The sequence below is a fragment of the Pungitius pungitius genome, chromosome 16 (genome assembly GCF_949316345.1).
Source record: "Pungitius pungitius chromosome 16, fPunPun2.1, whole genome shotgun sequence".
Classification (NCBI taxonomy): domain Eukaryota; kingdom Metazoa; phylum Chordata; class Actinopteri; order Perciformes; family Gasterosteidae; genus Pungitius; species Pungitius pungitius.
The window spans coordinates 16,704,913-16,719,219 of record NC_084915.1 but is presented as its reverse complement, the minus strand read 5'-3'; the positions used below and the strand labels follow the sequence as shown (position 1 = coordinate 16,719,219).

The window sequence follows — 14,307 nt, the reverse complement described above, 5'->3', positions numbered from 1 at the left end:
TTTCACAAAAATATATAACTATTTATCTAACTGCTGAAGGATGAAAACTTGTGGCCGAGCAGTTCCTAGCCACCTGCGTTCCGTGAGTAATATGTGCAATATCCCGTTTTTGAACCCACATCTGTCCTTGTTACTTTTTTTTCTGAGAGTGCAGTTGGAGCTGCAGCCGGTGGGAGACCATCTCCAATAAAGTCTTAAGTTCTTCTATTTTCCTCCCGGGCCATTTGATCCCAGGCTCACTTCCTCTCCGGTGATGAAGTTCAATATTTTGCTTTTATGAATCACTGACTGAGCTTCTTATCCCGACGGACTTTCACACTTTTCTCACTAAACCTCCAGAAAGTAAATCTAATTTCCTTTTCTGCAGACATAGCAGAGCTGTGTACACACACACACACACACACACACACACACACACACACACACACACACACACACACACACACACGCTTCTTTAGACCTTTCTGTTTATCCAGTAGCTTCACTGAGTATAGAAAAAGCACGAGTCTCAGAAGTTCTTCTTTTGTGTATTTCTGAGCCAAATTGGTAAAACTCAAGACATTTCTTCACAGCAACAGAACACGTGGGCGGGAAATGGCTTTAAATTGAGGGAGGATTAGAAAAAGTGGTTTCAAGCAGAGTTGGTACAAGAGCCTCCGAGAACATAGCGCTTTAATTCGCGTGGATACGCGTGATTACAAAAAGGGAGATCTTCCTTCACACGCGTGATGCCCTCAGCAGCAGAGTCACTGCAGGGAGACGGTTCAATCAATTCCGGGTCTCTAAATATTTACCCGCAGTCACAAAACCCTGAGCCATCGTTCCCTCTCCTTCACATGAGTGATAGCCAGGCGAAATGAGGTTTTCTCCGCCTGAATGAATGAATGAATACCAACGAGACGCAGGGGAGAGAGAGAGAGAGCATCCGCTTTGTCTGCACCTACATGGAATTTGACATGTCACAAAAACATTCAATAACAAGGAATATACAAAAGAAAATAAGAGAAAGGGGAGCGTATGTAAGAATAAAAACAGGAAGTTCAACATCTGCTGGACCTCCGAGAACTTCGGATGACAAATGACTCTCTCGCTTCCCCCTTTTTTCCGAGGATTTCAGAAGGACTTTTGAGTGACACTTGGATTCAAAACTTACTTTCACGGCTCATCGGTGCCCCGGGAGTCATGTGTGATGTCGGGAAGAAAAAAAAACTCTCAAACTTAAAAAGCCCCGGATTAAGAAAGTGGATTCTGTCGGTTCCCCCGACTGCTTTGAAGGGGTTAAATCGCGGGACGCCTTCACGTCGCGGCGACTTTTCTGCCCATGAATAATTTTTTTTGCTTTCGGTTGTAACAGCAAGATATTTCAATGTCACAGGCTTCACGGCGCCGCGCTCCGACTGCAGCTGGAAAGTTGTGGCAATTCAGATGTTTTTACTGGTCTGACGTCACCTGTCATCATGGAGTGTTTTGCATCAAAACGCCCGAACGGCAAAAACTGTGAAGGTGGCGAAGATTGATTGATTCGTTTTTTTCTAATCTCGTATCTGGAGGAAACGGTGTTTGTGTCACTGAATAAAGACTAAGATCAAAATGAATAAAATAATGTATTTCAGTTGTAGATTCCTCTCTGGGATACTGAGCCAACGTGTCCGATTTTCTTCCGCTTTGACGCTTTGTTGCAAACAACCTCGGTGTTTTCATTTTTTATTTATTTTATTTATTCGGTCCGCTGTCAAATCCACACCGAGGATGCACCAGACGGAGTCACGGAGCGCAGGTCTGCTTGATCCACGAAAAATCCCCACAACACGCAGAAGGTCGAGGGGGGGGGGGGGGGTTTCCTCCATAATTCATGCGTGAGAGCGGCGAACAGATTGAATTGTCACAACTCAGGCTGCTGCAGATGGGGCGAGCGAGGGAGGGTTGAGTCTCTCTCTCTCTCTCTCTCTCTAAAGGAGGAGGGGTGACGATGCTGAATCGTGTCCGGATCATGTTTGCTGTCCCTGACCTTTGACCTCCCTGTAGGAAGAGGGATCTATATTTAACAGTGCCATATCGACTCAAAGGTCAACATGAAGCATTGAATCAAAGTATGCAGATTACATTCTATTCATTTTAATCCTGATAATTACATCATGAAACGTACATGAAGAATGCAACGAGTACCTGGCGCAGAGTGGTTGGTCTTTGCAGCACGATGGTGGGGAAATAAATAAATCCCAAACACTACATCATCTCCCGGGAAGACATGTTGTCCCTCTGGTTTATCTCCATCAGTCAGGTGATGTGCACAGAGCTGGGGTGAAAAAAAAGAGCCTTCCTGTCCAATAGAAGTAAAGCAATGTGTTTGGAACGGGATGTTTCCTGCAGACGAGGACCTTTGCACACAAAAGGTACCACGTGACCCGCCGTGAAACCTGTAGCCCGTTAAACAGAACGAGTGCCAACGGAGGTCAAGGGTCGTTCAGGCGCCGGCACTTGACCTTGGCGGTGAATGAATGGCTAATGGCGAGGCGGACGGAGTCCCATTGGCGTCCGGGGGGGTCACGTGGAGAATGTACTTCCCTCTTCTTGAACTCAAAACAACCCCCGCGAGGGACTGTGAGTCACAGGCCTGACTTTGCACACTTCCCTTATGCATCGGTGGGAAGAAAAAAAACCTCACAGAACCACAGAAATCAATCTGGGTTTAATCAGTCCGTCGTTCGGACGTTTCCTCGCCGCCGGTTTGATTTAAGAGCGGCGGCGTTTTAATGCACAGCACTCACTGGTGGGGGTGGGGGGGTGGTGGACTCGGGCTTTCAGACAAATATTGACGCTCTCCGTTTAATTTATTTCTTTATATTCCAATCAATATGGGGGGTGGGGGAGCAGTGTTTTCCGCCGGAAAGGAGCTTTTGAATCCGACGGGGAGGGGCTCCTGAGCAACTTTTAGGAATTCATGAACGTGTGCTGCAGCGCCTGTAGCCTACATGTCAATGAGAATCAGGTACGTTCGTCACCATTTGAGCAGCTGCTGCTGCAGGTGTTCCCAGGTCACATGACACCGGTGCAGTGAGCACGCTCCCCCCCCCCCCCCCCCCCCCCAGCCGCCGCACCATCTCAGGACTTTAATAACGGAATCATCCCATTAATGTTCCACTGGATCCTGACCTTCCGTCCGTCCGCCATGTCCCGGGGGGGGGGGGGGGGGGGGGGATGTGGCGGACGGATAAGATGTGGTTTTACAGTATCTATAGTGGGGGGGGGGGGGGGGACACACTATCTTTTGAAACATAAATGTGTGGTTTTCCAAACGGATTGTGACAGCTTAATGTCGCTCCTCGCCGCTGAGTGCATTCATTGTTTCCCAGTCGCTTTGTCTCTGTCCGTCTTTGTCGGAGCGGATGTCTTCATCGTTGGTCTGAAACGCTGAGGCAACGATTGAAACCCCCGAGAGCCAAGAATCGCTTTCTGTAATGTCGGCAGTTTTGGGTCTTTGGCTTTTCATCCGTCCCGTGGGGTTTTTTTTTTTTCGTCGCGTGCTTCATGTACCGTCAGGAGGACCGCAGCATTTGAGAAAAGGATGCGTTGCTTACCTCGTTTGGGACAGCTGTGCTATGTTTAATCGGCCATTGAAAGCTCTGCTTGCTAATATCTGACTGCTTAGAGACTGCCATCAAGTCACCTGTCACAATGTCTTTGTCAGTGACGTAAAAGTTCCTGCGTTTGTGCAGGAGAGGAGCAGCGGAGTCACGTTGTGTTGCAGTCCTCCTTTTTTTTTTTTTTTTAGAAGCCCATGGTTTATCAGATTCGCGCATGCAGCAGAGAGTTTCCCCCCCCCCCCCCCCCTGCAAAAAGCGGACCTGTTTGTCCTTTCACGTTCCTCGGAGTGTCAGAAAATGAGACAGTGGGGGGAAAATTTTCCATCGCCGCCCCGTGACAGGCGGGATAATTGGCTTTCAGTCACATTTACTCTGCTGGAGGAGCAGGTGCTTTTTTTTCGGAGGCCGAGGTTTTTTATAAAGTGCTGGCACACAATCAGCTGAGGACAACGCAAAGCTAAGGGGGGGGGGGGGTGACTGGGTGGATTTTCACAGTGCTCCCTTTTTTTGCGAAGAATAGAATAAACCTTCAAACTGCGGCGGTAAGACGAGACCTGAGTTGACGCTGGGAGCGACCTTTTGATTGACGGTCTCATGAGGTCACAGGGGTCAACACTCGGGTTTGTGAGGCCAGGCTTCCACACAGTGAAGAGTCCCCTCAAACTTAAGCGTTCTCTCTTGATGAGATTGTATAGACGTCCAGTGAGATAAATGCCTCTCCATCCCCACTGGATTCGTAGCATCAGTAAAACGCTGTGAGCACCGAGTTCATGGTCACAGTCTCTACTCTCAAGTCTTCTTTAAAAACAACTGCATGATTTTTTTCATGGAGCAAAACGAAGGCAGCGACAATCTTCAGTGAAAGATGGAAACTGTCCCCCCCCCCGCTGCAGGAGAATTTGTTGCTGCCGCAGGACCGTAGCCCGATAATTTCCCTCGGGCCCAAATTAAATTATTGGAAGTTTTAAGGGGGGTGTGGGGGGGGGGGGGTTAGTGCTGAGAGTTGGTAGCGCTGGGCCGGGTTTTACAATAAAGGGCAGGCAGCTCATTCGAGCCCTAATGGTTTCCTCCGTGGGAGCCTTCCGAGGCCTGGAGCCCTCTCATCCGACTCTCTTGTCACCTCCTCTGTGTTTCTTTTTTTTTTCTTCCATGACTTTAATCATCCCCGTGACTGATGGCGCTAAAACACACTCTTACTAAATGTTAATCTCATAATCATTTCATCTGACAACACACGAGCCGTGATAGCTTTTAGCCAGCAGTGATTTATTCATGGCTGGAGTAATGTTTGCTTCCTCGGCGCGGCCCATTTCCTTGAGTCTCGGGGGACGTCACATAACGCCCAACTTATCACGCCGGCTCCTGAGAGGGAGACAAAGAGGGAGGGAGGTGCAGAGGCAACTTTTGAATTACATTGAGGGGGGGGGGACCACTTTACATGTTATGGCCTCTCAGAGGCATTTCTCCGATGATATAAACCCCCCTGAAATTGCAGAGTGAAAAAGCCGTTAATGTTTCGGCGCTCCATCGTCGGCCACTTTTAGAGCGAGTCAGCGTCCAATCAGTATTCCCCTCCACTGGGTGAGCCACACGTGGGTGAGGAGAGACTCGCGTTTCCACAGTCTCCTGTCAAAGAGACCCATTAAAGGGTCTTTATTGAGCCAAGCACCATTACCAACAAAAAAAAAAGGTAATCCAATTGTCCCTCCTCCTTTTTTTAGTATTGCTTTTTTTTCATGGTGTCCTTTCTCTCCATCTCTCCGGCGTTACTCGTCCTCGACGAGCTATTAGGCGAGCGGGTTTGCACACGAGAGACAATATCACATCAGACGAATGGCAACAAACAAAGAGCATCATTAGTAAACCCGGCGTAATACGGACGGCTTCACGTCTAAGTGGGCCTTTAAAGCCTTCTCTCGCGCGCTTAAATTTTGCTGACTGGCTGCTTCCCCAAATGAGCTCATAATGTGGCCGGTCCACTCTGCAGTAACGGCCTCCACTCTTCGGGTTTTCAGGCTTCCTGCTTTCAGAACCATAACCCACTGCAGGGATTTGTGTTAGGCAGGTTGGAGGCAGATTTTGATTCCCCTTTTCCATCCAGTAAAAAGCTTTGCATCTACTGGAGAATATGCCTTCTTAAACTATTTCAAATTCTTCTTAGAGCAGCAGGAAAATGCATCGTCATCGTAGCTGAAAACGGGGGCGTTTTTAGAGATGCAGGATTCTCACAGAACAGCAATGCAACAAACAGATATGAGGATTTTATAGAATATCATGCAAAGCTGTAGATTCAAGAGAGTTTGTAAAAAAATTCAAATTAAGTTAATGCAATTTTGTCCTGGTTATCTTTGAACCTGGAGACTTAGACATGAAGTCTGAAAGATGATGGTATTTTGATTCAAAATCATCAGGAATGTTGATTTAAATCACAACTGCAATACTTATCTGGACACATTCGGGTGTAAATATCATGTGTGGTCATTTGTCTCCCCCGTGCGGCTGAAGTAAGAATTGCGTGCCTGTTGAGTTCTTATGATCAATAAAACATTTCAAACAAATTCCCATCCCATCGATGTGTATGACGTATCTCCGGTCGCAGCGAAGAGTTCACCTATCTGCGCAGTTTTTTTTAACTTTGTGAATATGTATTTCGCGTTAATACGTGCACGTTTTGAGCGGCGTATGACGCAGACGACATTCAAGCAGTTTTTACAGTTCGTTCATTTGGGATGTTCGGATTAAACTGTGACCGGCTAGCGCGGGTCTGCCCTCTGTTTAAAAGCCCCTTCAGCTGACGGCGACGCCACCTTTTTTTAACTCTTGTTCGTAAGTAGAAAACAAGACGCCGACTGTTACAGGAAGAACCGCTAACAGATGGAGGACCCGTTTAGCCAATGGAACGTCCGACATCGCACGCAAAGCCCGCCTCCACGCAAAACCGACCAATCGCCGGCATGTACGGGAACTTCCGCCACGGAGACGGAGCCTGTCCATTGTACGAGCCGTTCCGAACGAGTGCCGCGATTGTTGAGCCGCAGTCTGATAAATCTGTGGTTTCTACCCAAGTTTGTTTTCGTTTGACGTAGCCGGTTGTCTTGTTCGAGTTCGAAACTGCATGCGATCGTTCTGGTACGTGAATTTCACGGGGTGGTAGCGGGTTGTTTTACGGGGGGAAACAGCGGTGACGGTCTCACCATAGGAATTTGTCCGTTAACAGCGGCTCAGCCACCTTGCGGTCTTGCTAGCACTTGAGCTAGCCGATGTTAAACATCGTTGTGTGGATCCGCCTGGGGATCCGGGATCTAGCATGTATCTAACCAGAGGGCATCATCTTTAAAAACAAGTCGCCGGTGTCCAAATTAGCAAGGGCACTGTTAGCTCGAAAACTAGCCACTTAGCACAGCCAGCTAGCTAACGCTACCGGATAGTCTTTCACAAAAGGGCAACCCGTCAACTACGTATTTGGTAGCCAAACTAAAGCTGTTTAGTTTTTTTTTTTTTTTTTTAGTTGTCCTTTATTTATTTTTTTGCTTCCATCGGGCTCCCGCACCGAGAGTACAACAATAGTACAGAATGAATGGATTTAGCACCGAAGAGGACAGCCACGATGGACCGCAGCCGCTGCCGTTTTACGGCCAGAGCTGCTGCCTGATCGAGGACGGTGAGCGCTGCGGCCGGTCAGCTGGAAACGCCTCCTTCAGCAAGAGGATCCAGAAGAGCATCTCGCAGAAGAAGCTCAAGCTCGACATCGACAAAAGCGTGAGTGGACTTGTGTGACCGCGTCATTCTCTCCAACTTAACGTGAACTGGTCTGTGTGTGTGTGTGTGTGTGTGCGCGTGTGTGAGTAGGTACCAGACGGTAGCTCAAAGTTAGCTAAGCTGTCAGCTGTCAGCTAATGCTAATTAACCGGCAAGTTGACGAAAAAAATAACAATGAAACAAAACTGAACAATGGTATGTGTTCGTTCGCTAGAAAACGGTGATGTGGTTCGGTTTCCGTGACTCTCACTGAGTCGCTGTTTGACTCCGTCCGGGTGTCGGGCTAGCGTTAGCATTGCTAGCTAGCCGGGACTACGTGCAGGACGGCGAGGTCCTTCCCACATCAACTTGCTGCTCATTATAACAGTTTCCTCAGAACACGCCTCTCCTCCTGCCTTCATAAAATGGCTGTCAGGGAAAGCCAGCTCTGTTGTTCGGAAAGTAAACCTGGCCTCGTTTTTTTTTTTTTTTTTTTTTGTTAAAGGGGGAGAAACGTCCGGCAGTCCAATGCCGGTTGAGATACCGCGACACTTTAGCTGAAAGTTCCCGTTAAAGCCACCTCCTCGACTTCTTCCGGCAAATCCAGCGGGGCGGCGTGTGTGTAGTTTTCGATTATTATTTTTTTTTTAAACATTGTTTCACTGCGTTCTTGTGCATCTGCAAGTGAAAAACGTGCAACCAAATGTTTGGGGAGGGAAACGCGTGGAGCAAAAGACTCGTAACCACAACGCTGGATCATCATCATCATCATCCTCCGGGGCCTCCCGTTCATTGCAGTGCGTAGGCGCCCCTATGAATGTCCGCGCACGTCCAAAGAAGCACACGCACGTAGGCCAACGCAGATGAACACAGATTTCGATTTAAGTTTCCTTTTTGAAGCCCCCCCCCTTCAGATAATGTTGCACACACACAGCAGGCTGAGCCCCTGCAAGGCCACGTGCAAAGCTCATCGTGGATATCGATGCATGGAATAAAAGCTGATGATTAAGTGGTTTATTTTTAAATGTAAAAGCACGCGTCCCCTCCTCGTGTTTCCGTTGACGTTCCAGCGTCACAGGTGCAAATGGGGAGTTAGGTGAACACGGTTCATCGACTGGTGTTTTAACTTGGACTGCTAGTGATGATATGGAGTGATTGTGCGAGAGCGGCCACTGGCTTCCTTTTGGAACACTTTGCTAATTTACACAATCCTTATGTGCAGGTGGAGACGATTTGCCAGGTGAGATGACTGGAGAAGGTGTGTGACTGTCACCACGGTGACTCCTCTGCTCCAATGAGCTCTGATACTCGCACCGGATAGCCCTTTACAGTTTGTCTGAGTATATATGCTGCATCTGTCACTATGGATGAAAACCGTAAATTGATAAAGTCATGTTCACTGCAGCCATTTTACTCACAAACGTTATTAAAATTGAGTTTTAGACGATCATTCCTGTTATGCCTTTTAACACTATTTGAGATTATTTCACATCCTCATCAGCTGCTCCACAGTGTCCGTTGTCCCCCCCCCCTCCCCCCCTGCGATCCGGTTGCAGACGTCGCCGATGAAATATTAAGCGAAATTTGTTTTGGTTTGTATCTTTTCCAATCTGAAATGTGTTCACTGGCACAAATAATGTTGCTTGTTTGACTTGTTTGTGACAAAAAGAATAAGTAAGTACAAATGAACGTGTGCTATCAAGTGAAATTGAACGTGTGGGAGGCCACGTTACTTTTGTATTGATGCCTCTCGCATGTAATCTCTAAAATCAGGCCACCTCACGGTTTGCGTCGCCAGTTCCCCTGCGTGTCAGACTGTCCGCGCCCATCAATCAGAGGCTCCACGCATGCTCCCGTCAGGTTTTATCCCGTAGATCACGTTCGCCGCTGCGGTGTGAGTTGATCTCTTTGTTCAAACTTAACAATGATCTTGACCAACAGGAAAATGCGACGAGAACAGCGCCACAATGGAGCCACTAAAAATAAAAGATCCAGCTTTCGTGTGTCCGGATGCCTTTGCAAATAGCGCGTTGTGGCTGGGACGAGTTGACGCACATTTACCAGGGGTCCAGGACGGACTGGGCCTTTTCCCGCTGAGGCGGCGCAATGAACATCAAAAAAGGCTGCTTTCATTCCGTTATCGACATTACAACCGAGCTGCAGGTAGAGCTGGGCATCCAATCAAAAAGCGTCCGTAGCGTCAACAAACATTGTGGATTAGACGCTTCCTGCTTTGAGGTTTAGTCCCAGATCATATCGGCATGGAAGGTGCCGCCTGTGACGAGACGCCACGAGATAAGGAAAAGATGAATACTGTTGTAACGTCTTGGGTGTCACAGTGGGAGGTATTGTTGGGCTATCGTGGAACACGGGTGTGTTTATCGAGGCTAGTGGCGTGCCGCCCGCTCGCCCCGATGCTGCGGTACGAAGGGGCTCCGCACGTGGCAGACCGCCCCTTTTTACTACTCGTTGATGTCGTTGTAGGTGAGACACCTCTACATCTGCGACTTCCACAAGAACTTCATCCAGAGCGTCCGCAACAAGAGGAAGAGAAAGACCAGCGACGACGGCGGCGATTCCCCGGATCATGACGTGGAGGTGCCTGAGGTAACGGGGACTATGTGTTGTGTAAAGATTCGTCTCCCCCTTTTTTGAAAAGCTCAACAGGTTGCCGCGACCACCGAGTCACCGCTCTGCTGTCTGGTTTCTCTCAGGTCGACCTCTTCCAGCTGCAGGTGAACACGTTGAGACGCTACAAGCGACACTACAAGCTGCAGACCAGGCCCGGACTCAACAAGGCCCAGCTGGCAGAGGTAAACCGGCACCGCGACCCCCCCCCCTCCCCCGTGTGCCCCGTTCGAAGCGTGAACACACGAGTCACCATGTGCAAAGCTTAATGCTCAACCTAAGAAAATGTAGGTTTTGGGCGAGACACTTGAATGAAGTCAGAGGGAATTTGGAATAATCGACCAGCCTGCAATGAATGGAAGGCGACTGCAGGCTGATTGTTTCATTGAACTAACAAAGCAATGGTCCGCAGCACAGTTCAACAACCGATAGCAAGTCTGCATTATGTGTCTCCCTCTGGAAAGTTTTCATTAGGGTTTTTTTTAGAAGCATCTCTTAAATAAAACTTAAACTAAGCTAAAACATCAGAGGATTAACAGTAAGCTGTGGTTTTGTACGAGATGTTACCTGCGGTATGAATATGGCGTCGATTATTTTTAAAACAAGGGATACATTTTGGTTAGGAAGCGCTTAACCACCAACGACTAGCAATGCCTCGTGGGTGAACGTTCTAACCCCCCCCCCCCGTCCCTCCCCCGCAGACCGTGAGTCGTCACTTCAGGAACATCCCGGTGAACGAGAAGGAGACGCTGACCTACTTTATTTACATGGTGAAGAGCAGCAAGAGCCGCTTGGACCAGAAAGGAGACGGCGGCAAACCACTGGACTGAACTCCTCCTCAGCAGCAACAATGAAAAACCCACAATAACACCCCCCCCACCCCACTCCACCCCACCCTCCCTCCCCCCAAAAACAGAGAAGAAACTGGACACCACTAACAGCAGCAACAACAACCCGAACAGCAGCCGTCGGACCGCAGCTCGAGCTCTTATTGTCCTGAGAGGAAGAGAATTTCAAGATGGGGGGGTCGATCGATTGATTGATTCTCTCTCACTATTCCCTCCTCGCATAAACACTGTCTGCGCATGCTGTTACAGCAGCCCGTTCCTCTACCTCTCCCCCATGGAAAGCCTGTGGAGGACCGGGGGGGGGGTTGTACGTGGTGATGCTGAGGTGTAAACTGTCGATATGTAGAAAGCGAAACAGCGTCGGATCTTTCGTGAGTTGGTTGAATGCAATGTACGATAAAGCTGCCTTAAGAGCGAGAAGATGTCGGGTGATGGGGAGGAGTCGTTATTTAGTTTTCTGCTTGTGCCAAACAAGTGTTGAATGATGAAAGTGGGATTGTCTTTTTATTCTTTTTGTTGCGTGGCCTTTCGCCAGAGTTGCGTTCTGCGTGCCGGGGCTCCGAGTCGCTTCAAATGGCCCTGAACTCTCATGGAACCCCCCCCCCCTCTTTCTCACTTATGTTCAAAGAAACAAAACTGATATTTAACCCTCCCAACGTCAGAGGAGCGATGGTGGTGAATGACACACACTTTCAGTTCATTTACACCCCCCCCCTTCTTTGCTTTAGAGTTTGAAACAAATGATTTTGAATTGATATTTCCTGAAGGAGAGCGTCTGTGTCCGATCAGGGTGTGAGATTATTAGCATCATTTTAACATGTAAGAGCTGTGTTTATAATGGACAACGTCTGGAGTCTCGACTTAATTCTTCACATACCTGGGTTGTTTTTTTTTTAATCTTTTGACTCATTTAAATTTCGACGATTATGGATTCCTTTTTCGTCTTTATCTGCCTGCAGAAATACCAGTTTCATCACGAGGAAGATGGCTTGGTGGTTGAAAAAAAAAGGGGGTTGAAATAATGCGCTCACCACCATCTCCCCTGCTGCCGTATCTGTACGTTACCCTTGAAGCGCTCTGACTCTGCACTTTGGCGATTGTTGTCTTAACGAATGTGTCCAAGCAAACGATGGAATTAGTGAGTGAAATGACTCGGAACTGAACGGGGGGTGGGGGGGGGGAGGAGGAGATCATTATTTGTCGGATTGGGTGTTATGTTTCCAGGATTTACAGCCCTGATGGGGAAAGTAGCACTTTGGCCTTTTAGATAGCGTAAAGCATTTGTGATGATGATGATGATGATACCAACGCGGCTGTTTATTAACGCCTACATGTTTATTTCACTTCTTTAAGCACTGCTGGAACATTCAGGCAATGAACAAAATTGTTTTGTTTTTTTCCTTCATTGTGGTGACTACCCAGTTTCTTTCTTTCTGCATCCTGTCACATCTTATTTAAGTTTGCTCACCATTGGAATCTCTACTTTCAGCAGGGAACTTCTTCTTCTTTGTTATTTTTGATTTTTTAAGTGTCTGATGTATTTTCAGTTTTGCTTGTAGGTTGTTGTTTTTTTTTTTTTGTTTTTTTTTTAGTGCCATGTAGATAACACCCATCTTAACATATAGGCCACGCCACATTAACGTAATTGTATTAGAAGAAAAAAAACTATTTAAATATGGCTGCTTATTGCTCCTGATGATGATGATAATAAATGTATTGTACAGAAAGAAGCAACGTTGTCGTCCGTTCACAGTTCAAACACAGCACCGGTGGTTTGCATCCGTTTTTAGATTTTAAATATGAAAAACATCTTAAGGATAAATAAAAACAAGAATTGTGCAGCCAGGTTGGATGAAGTTTCACGAACAGCCATCGGCCACTAGGTGTCGCTGTGGCTCCTTCGCCAAGAGGGAGAGTAAAAATATAAATTTCTACTTTTAAAATCAAAGACTTTTCTAATTTTTTGAGAAAAATTATTCAAGAGAAAAAACCCTCAAATATTTCTTCATCCATAACACTTTTTTACTTTTAAGGGGACAACATTCAGAAATACAGTCCGTGCTGTTATTCAAAATATTTTGTCTAGCGCAAATCGTGGAAGTGGCAACTCGCTGAGGCACTTCCTGTTGCAGGTTACGGCGCCGCGGCGAGTCGTGGCAACCCGAGTTCAGGTACTGGTCCCTCGGTCGAGGGAGCTACATGGACCGGGGTCTCGAGTTAAAGGCGCATTGCCACGACCTCGGCTGGTCGAGGCACATGGAGTTTAATTGAGAGGTGCCACGGCTGCTAAAGGTAACGGTGCTACGGAGGGTGAGGGTGCTGCGATTGTTTGGGAGAAGTGCAGTTTCAGTTTCCTTTTTGTATTTCAACAGTATATCAAAGTATATGTTTCGCCCGGCCTAGCCGGGAGCCGGAGGGCCGCATACACGAGTCTCCCCACCTCCCAAATTAAGACCAATGCTGCAGCGTTCTCGTTCACAATGGTTATTTATTACAAGGATGAGGTCATGAACTCTCTTCAGGGTGAGCGTGTCCCAAAACAACAAACAAAACAATTTGTGCAGGTCCCCTACCTTCCCTACAACACACAAAGAAACAAACCAAAGTACAAGTGTCTTACCCGTCTCCCTAGCCAAAAACAGGAGAAAACATGAACAAACAAAAATGGCTTCTCACCCCTACTGACCTCCTTGCTAACCCCACCATCCAAACATCCACGAGGTGCACCTTCGCCCAGTTGGAAGCTGGAGAGACGGGCAAAAGAGCGCGGGCTGGCGCCCACAAGATCCCTGTCATACACCAACGACCAATCGAGTACAGGGAACACAAAGGCACAGAGCAAGGCAAAACATAACAGCAACCCCCTCAGGCAGAGAGGTGAACTGCAACTTTAACATGGCACTCTGGGTCGTAACAGTATAATACACTTAGTATGACTGTTATCCGCAAGTTTATGGGGCGCCGTTTGTAAAATGTTGCATATTCTAAAATCCTGCGCAGTTTTCGTACATTTAGCGTTATATGAATAAAAAAAGCAGGACAATATTCACATGTCACTTTTTCATACATTTAGAGACAAAATCATGTAAATACTATGGCCGGGACTTTAGCGCGTTAATTACGATTAATTAATTACAATGTGAATTAAGATTAATTAATTACACAAAAAATAACACATTAAACATTTTTTACGCATTTTTACACTTATTTTTTGCACCGCGGAACGTTTCTCACTGGATGAGTTTTGGAGGACCGATTATACTGGAGCACCAACTAGCGGTCATGACTTCAGACAACAACAAACCACAGTGAACATGAACGAAGAAGCTGACGAGACCGTGTCGGTTGGCCCCGTGAATGGGAAATCTTATTATAATAAACACAGCGTCGATAAGAGCGTGGTTGTGTGCAAGCTGTGCAACAAGGAATTCACATCGAGCCTCAAGTATCACCTCAACGCAAAACAATTAGCAGCTAGCGTGGACGTTAGCCCGACCCGAGTACAAGGA

The 14,307-nt window shown here is 47.3% G+C and overlaps 1 protein-coding gene across 2 annotated transcripts; it reads left to right on the top strand.

Annotated features, from left to right (window-relative positions):
• The first annotated feature begins 6,539 nt into the window (after positions 1 to 6,539).
• Positions 6,540 to 12,535, top strand: LOC119215673 (histone deacetylase complex subunit SAP30L). Of its 2 annotated transcripts, XM_037468014.2 has the most exons (5): positions 6,540 to 7,343; positions 8,545 to 8,562; positions 9,807 to 9,929; positions 10,037 to 10,135; positions 10,652 to 12,535. In XM_037468014.2, exons 1-5 carry the CDS (start codon positions 7,158 to 7,160, stop codon positions 10,778 to 10,780), a joined length of 555 nt encoding a protein of 184 aa, XP_037323911.1. In that variant the 5' UTR covers positions 6,540 to 7,157; the 3' UTR covers positions 10,781 to 12,535. The 2 variants fall into 2 exon arrangements, with proteins under 2 accessions (XP_037323911.1, XP_037323912.1); XM_037468015.2 differs by lacking the exon at positions 8,545 to 8,562 and having other exon boundaries at positions 6,545 to 7,343; positions 10,652 to 12,534.
• The last annotated feature ends 1,772 nt before the right edge of the window (positions 12,536 to 14,307 follow it).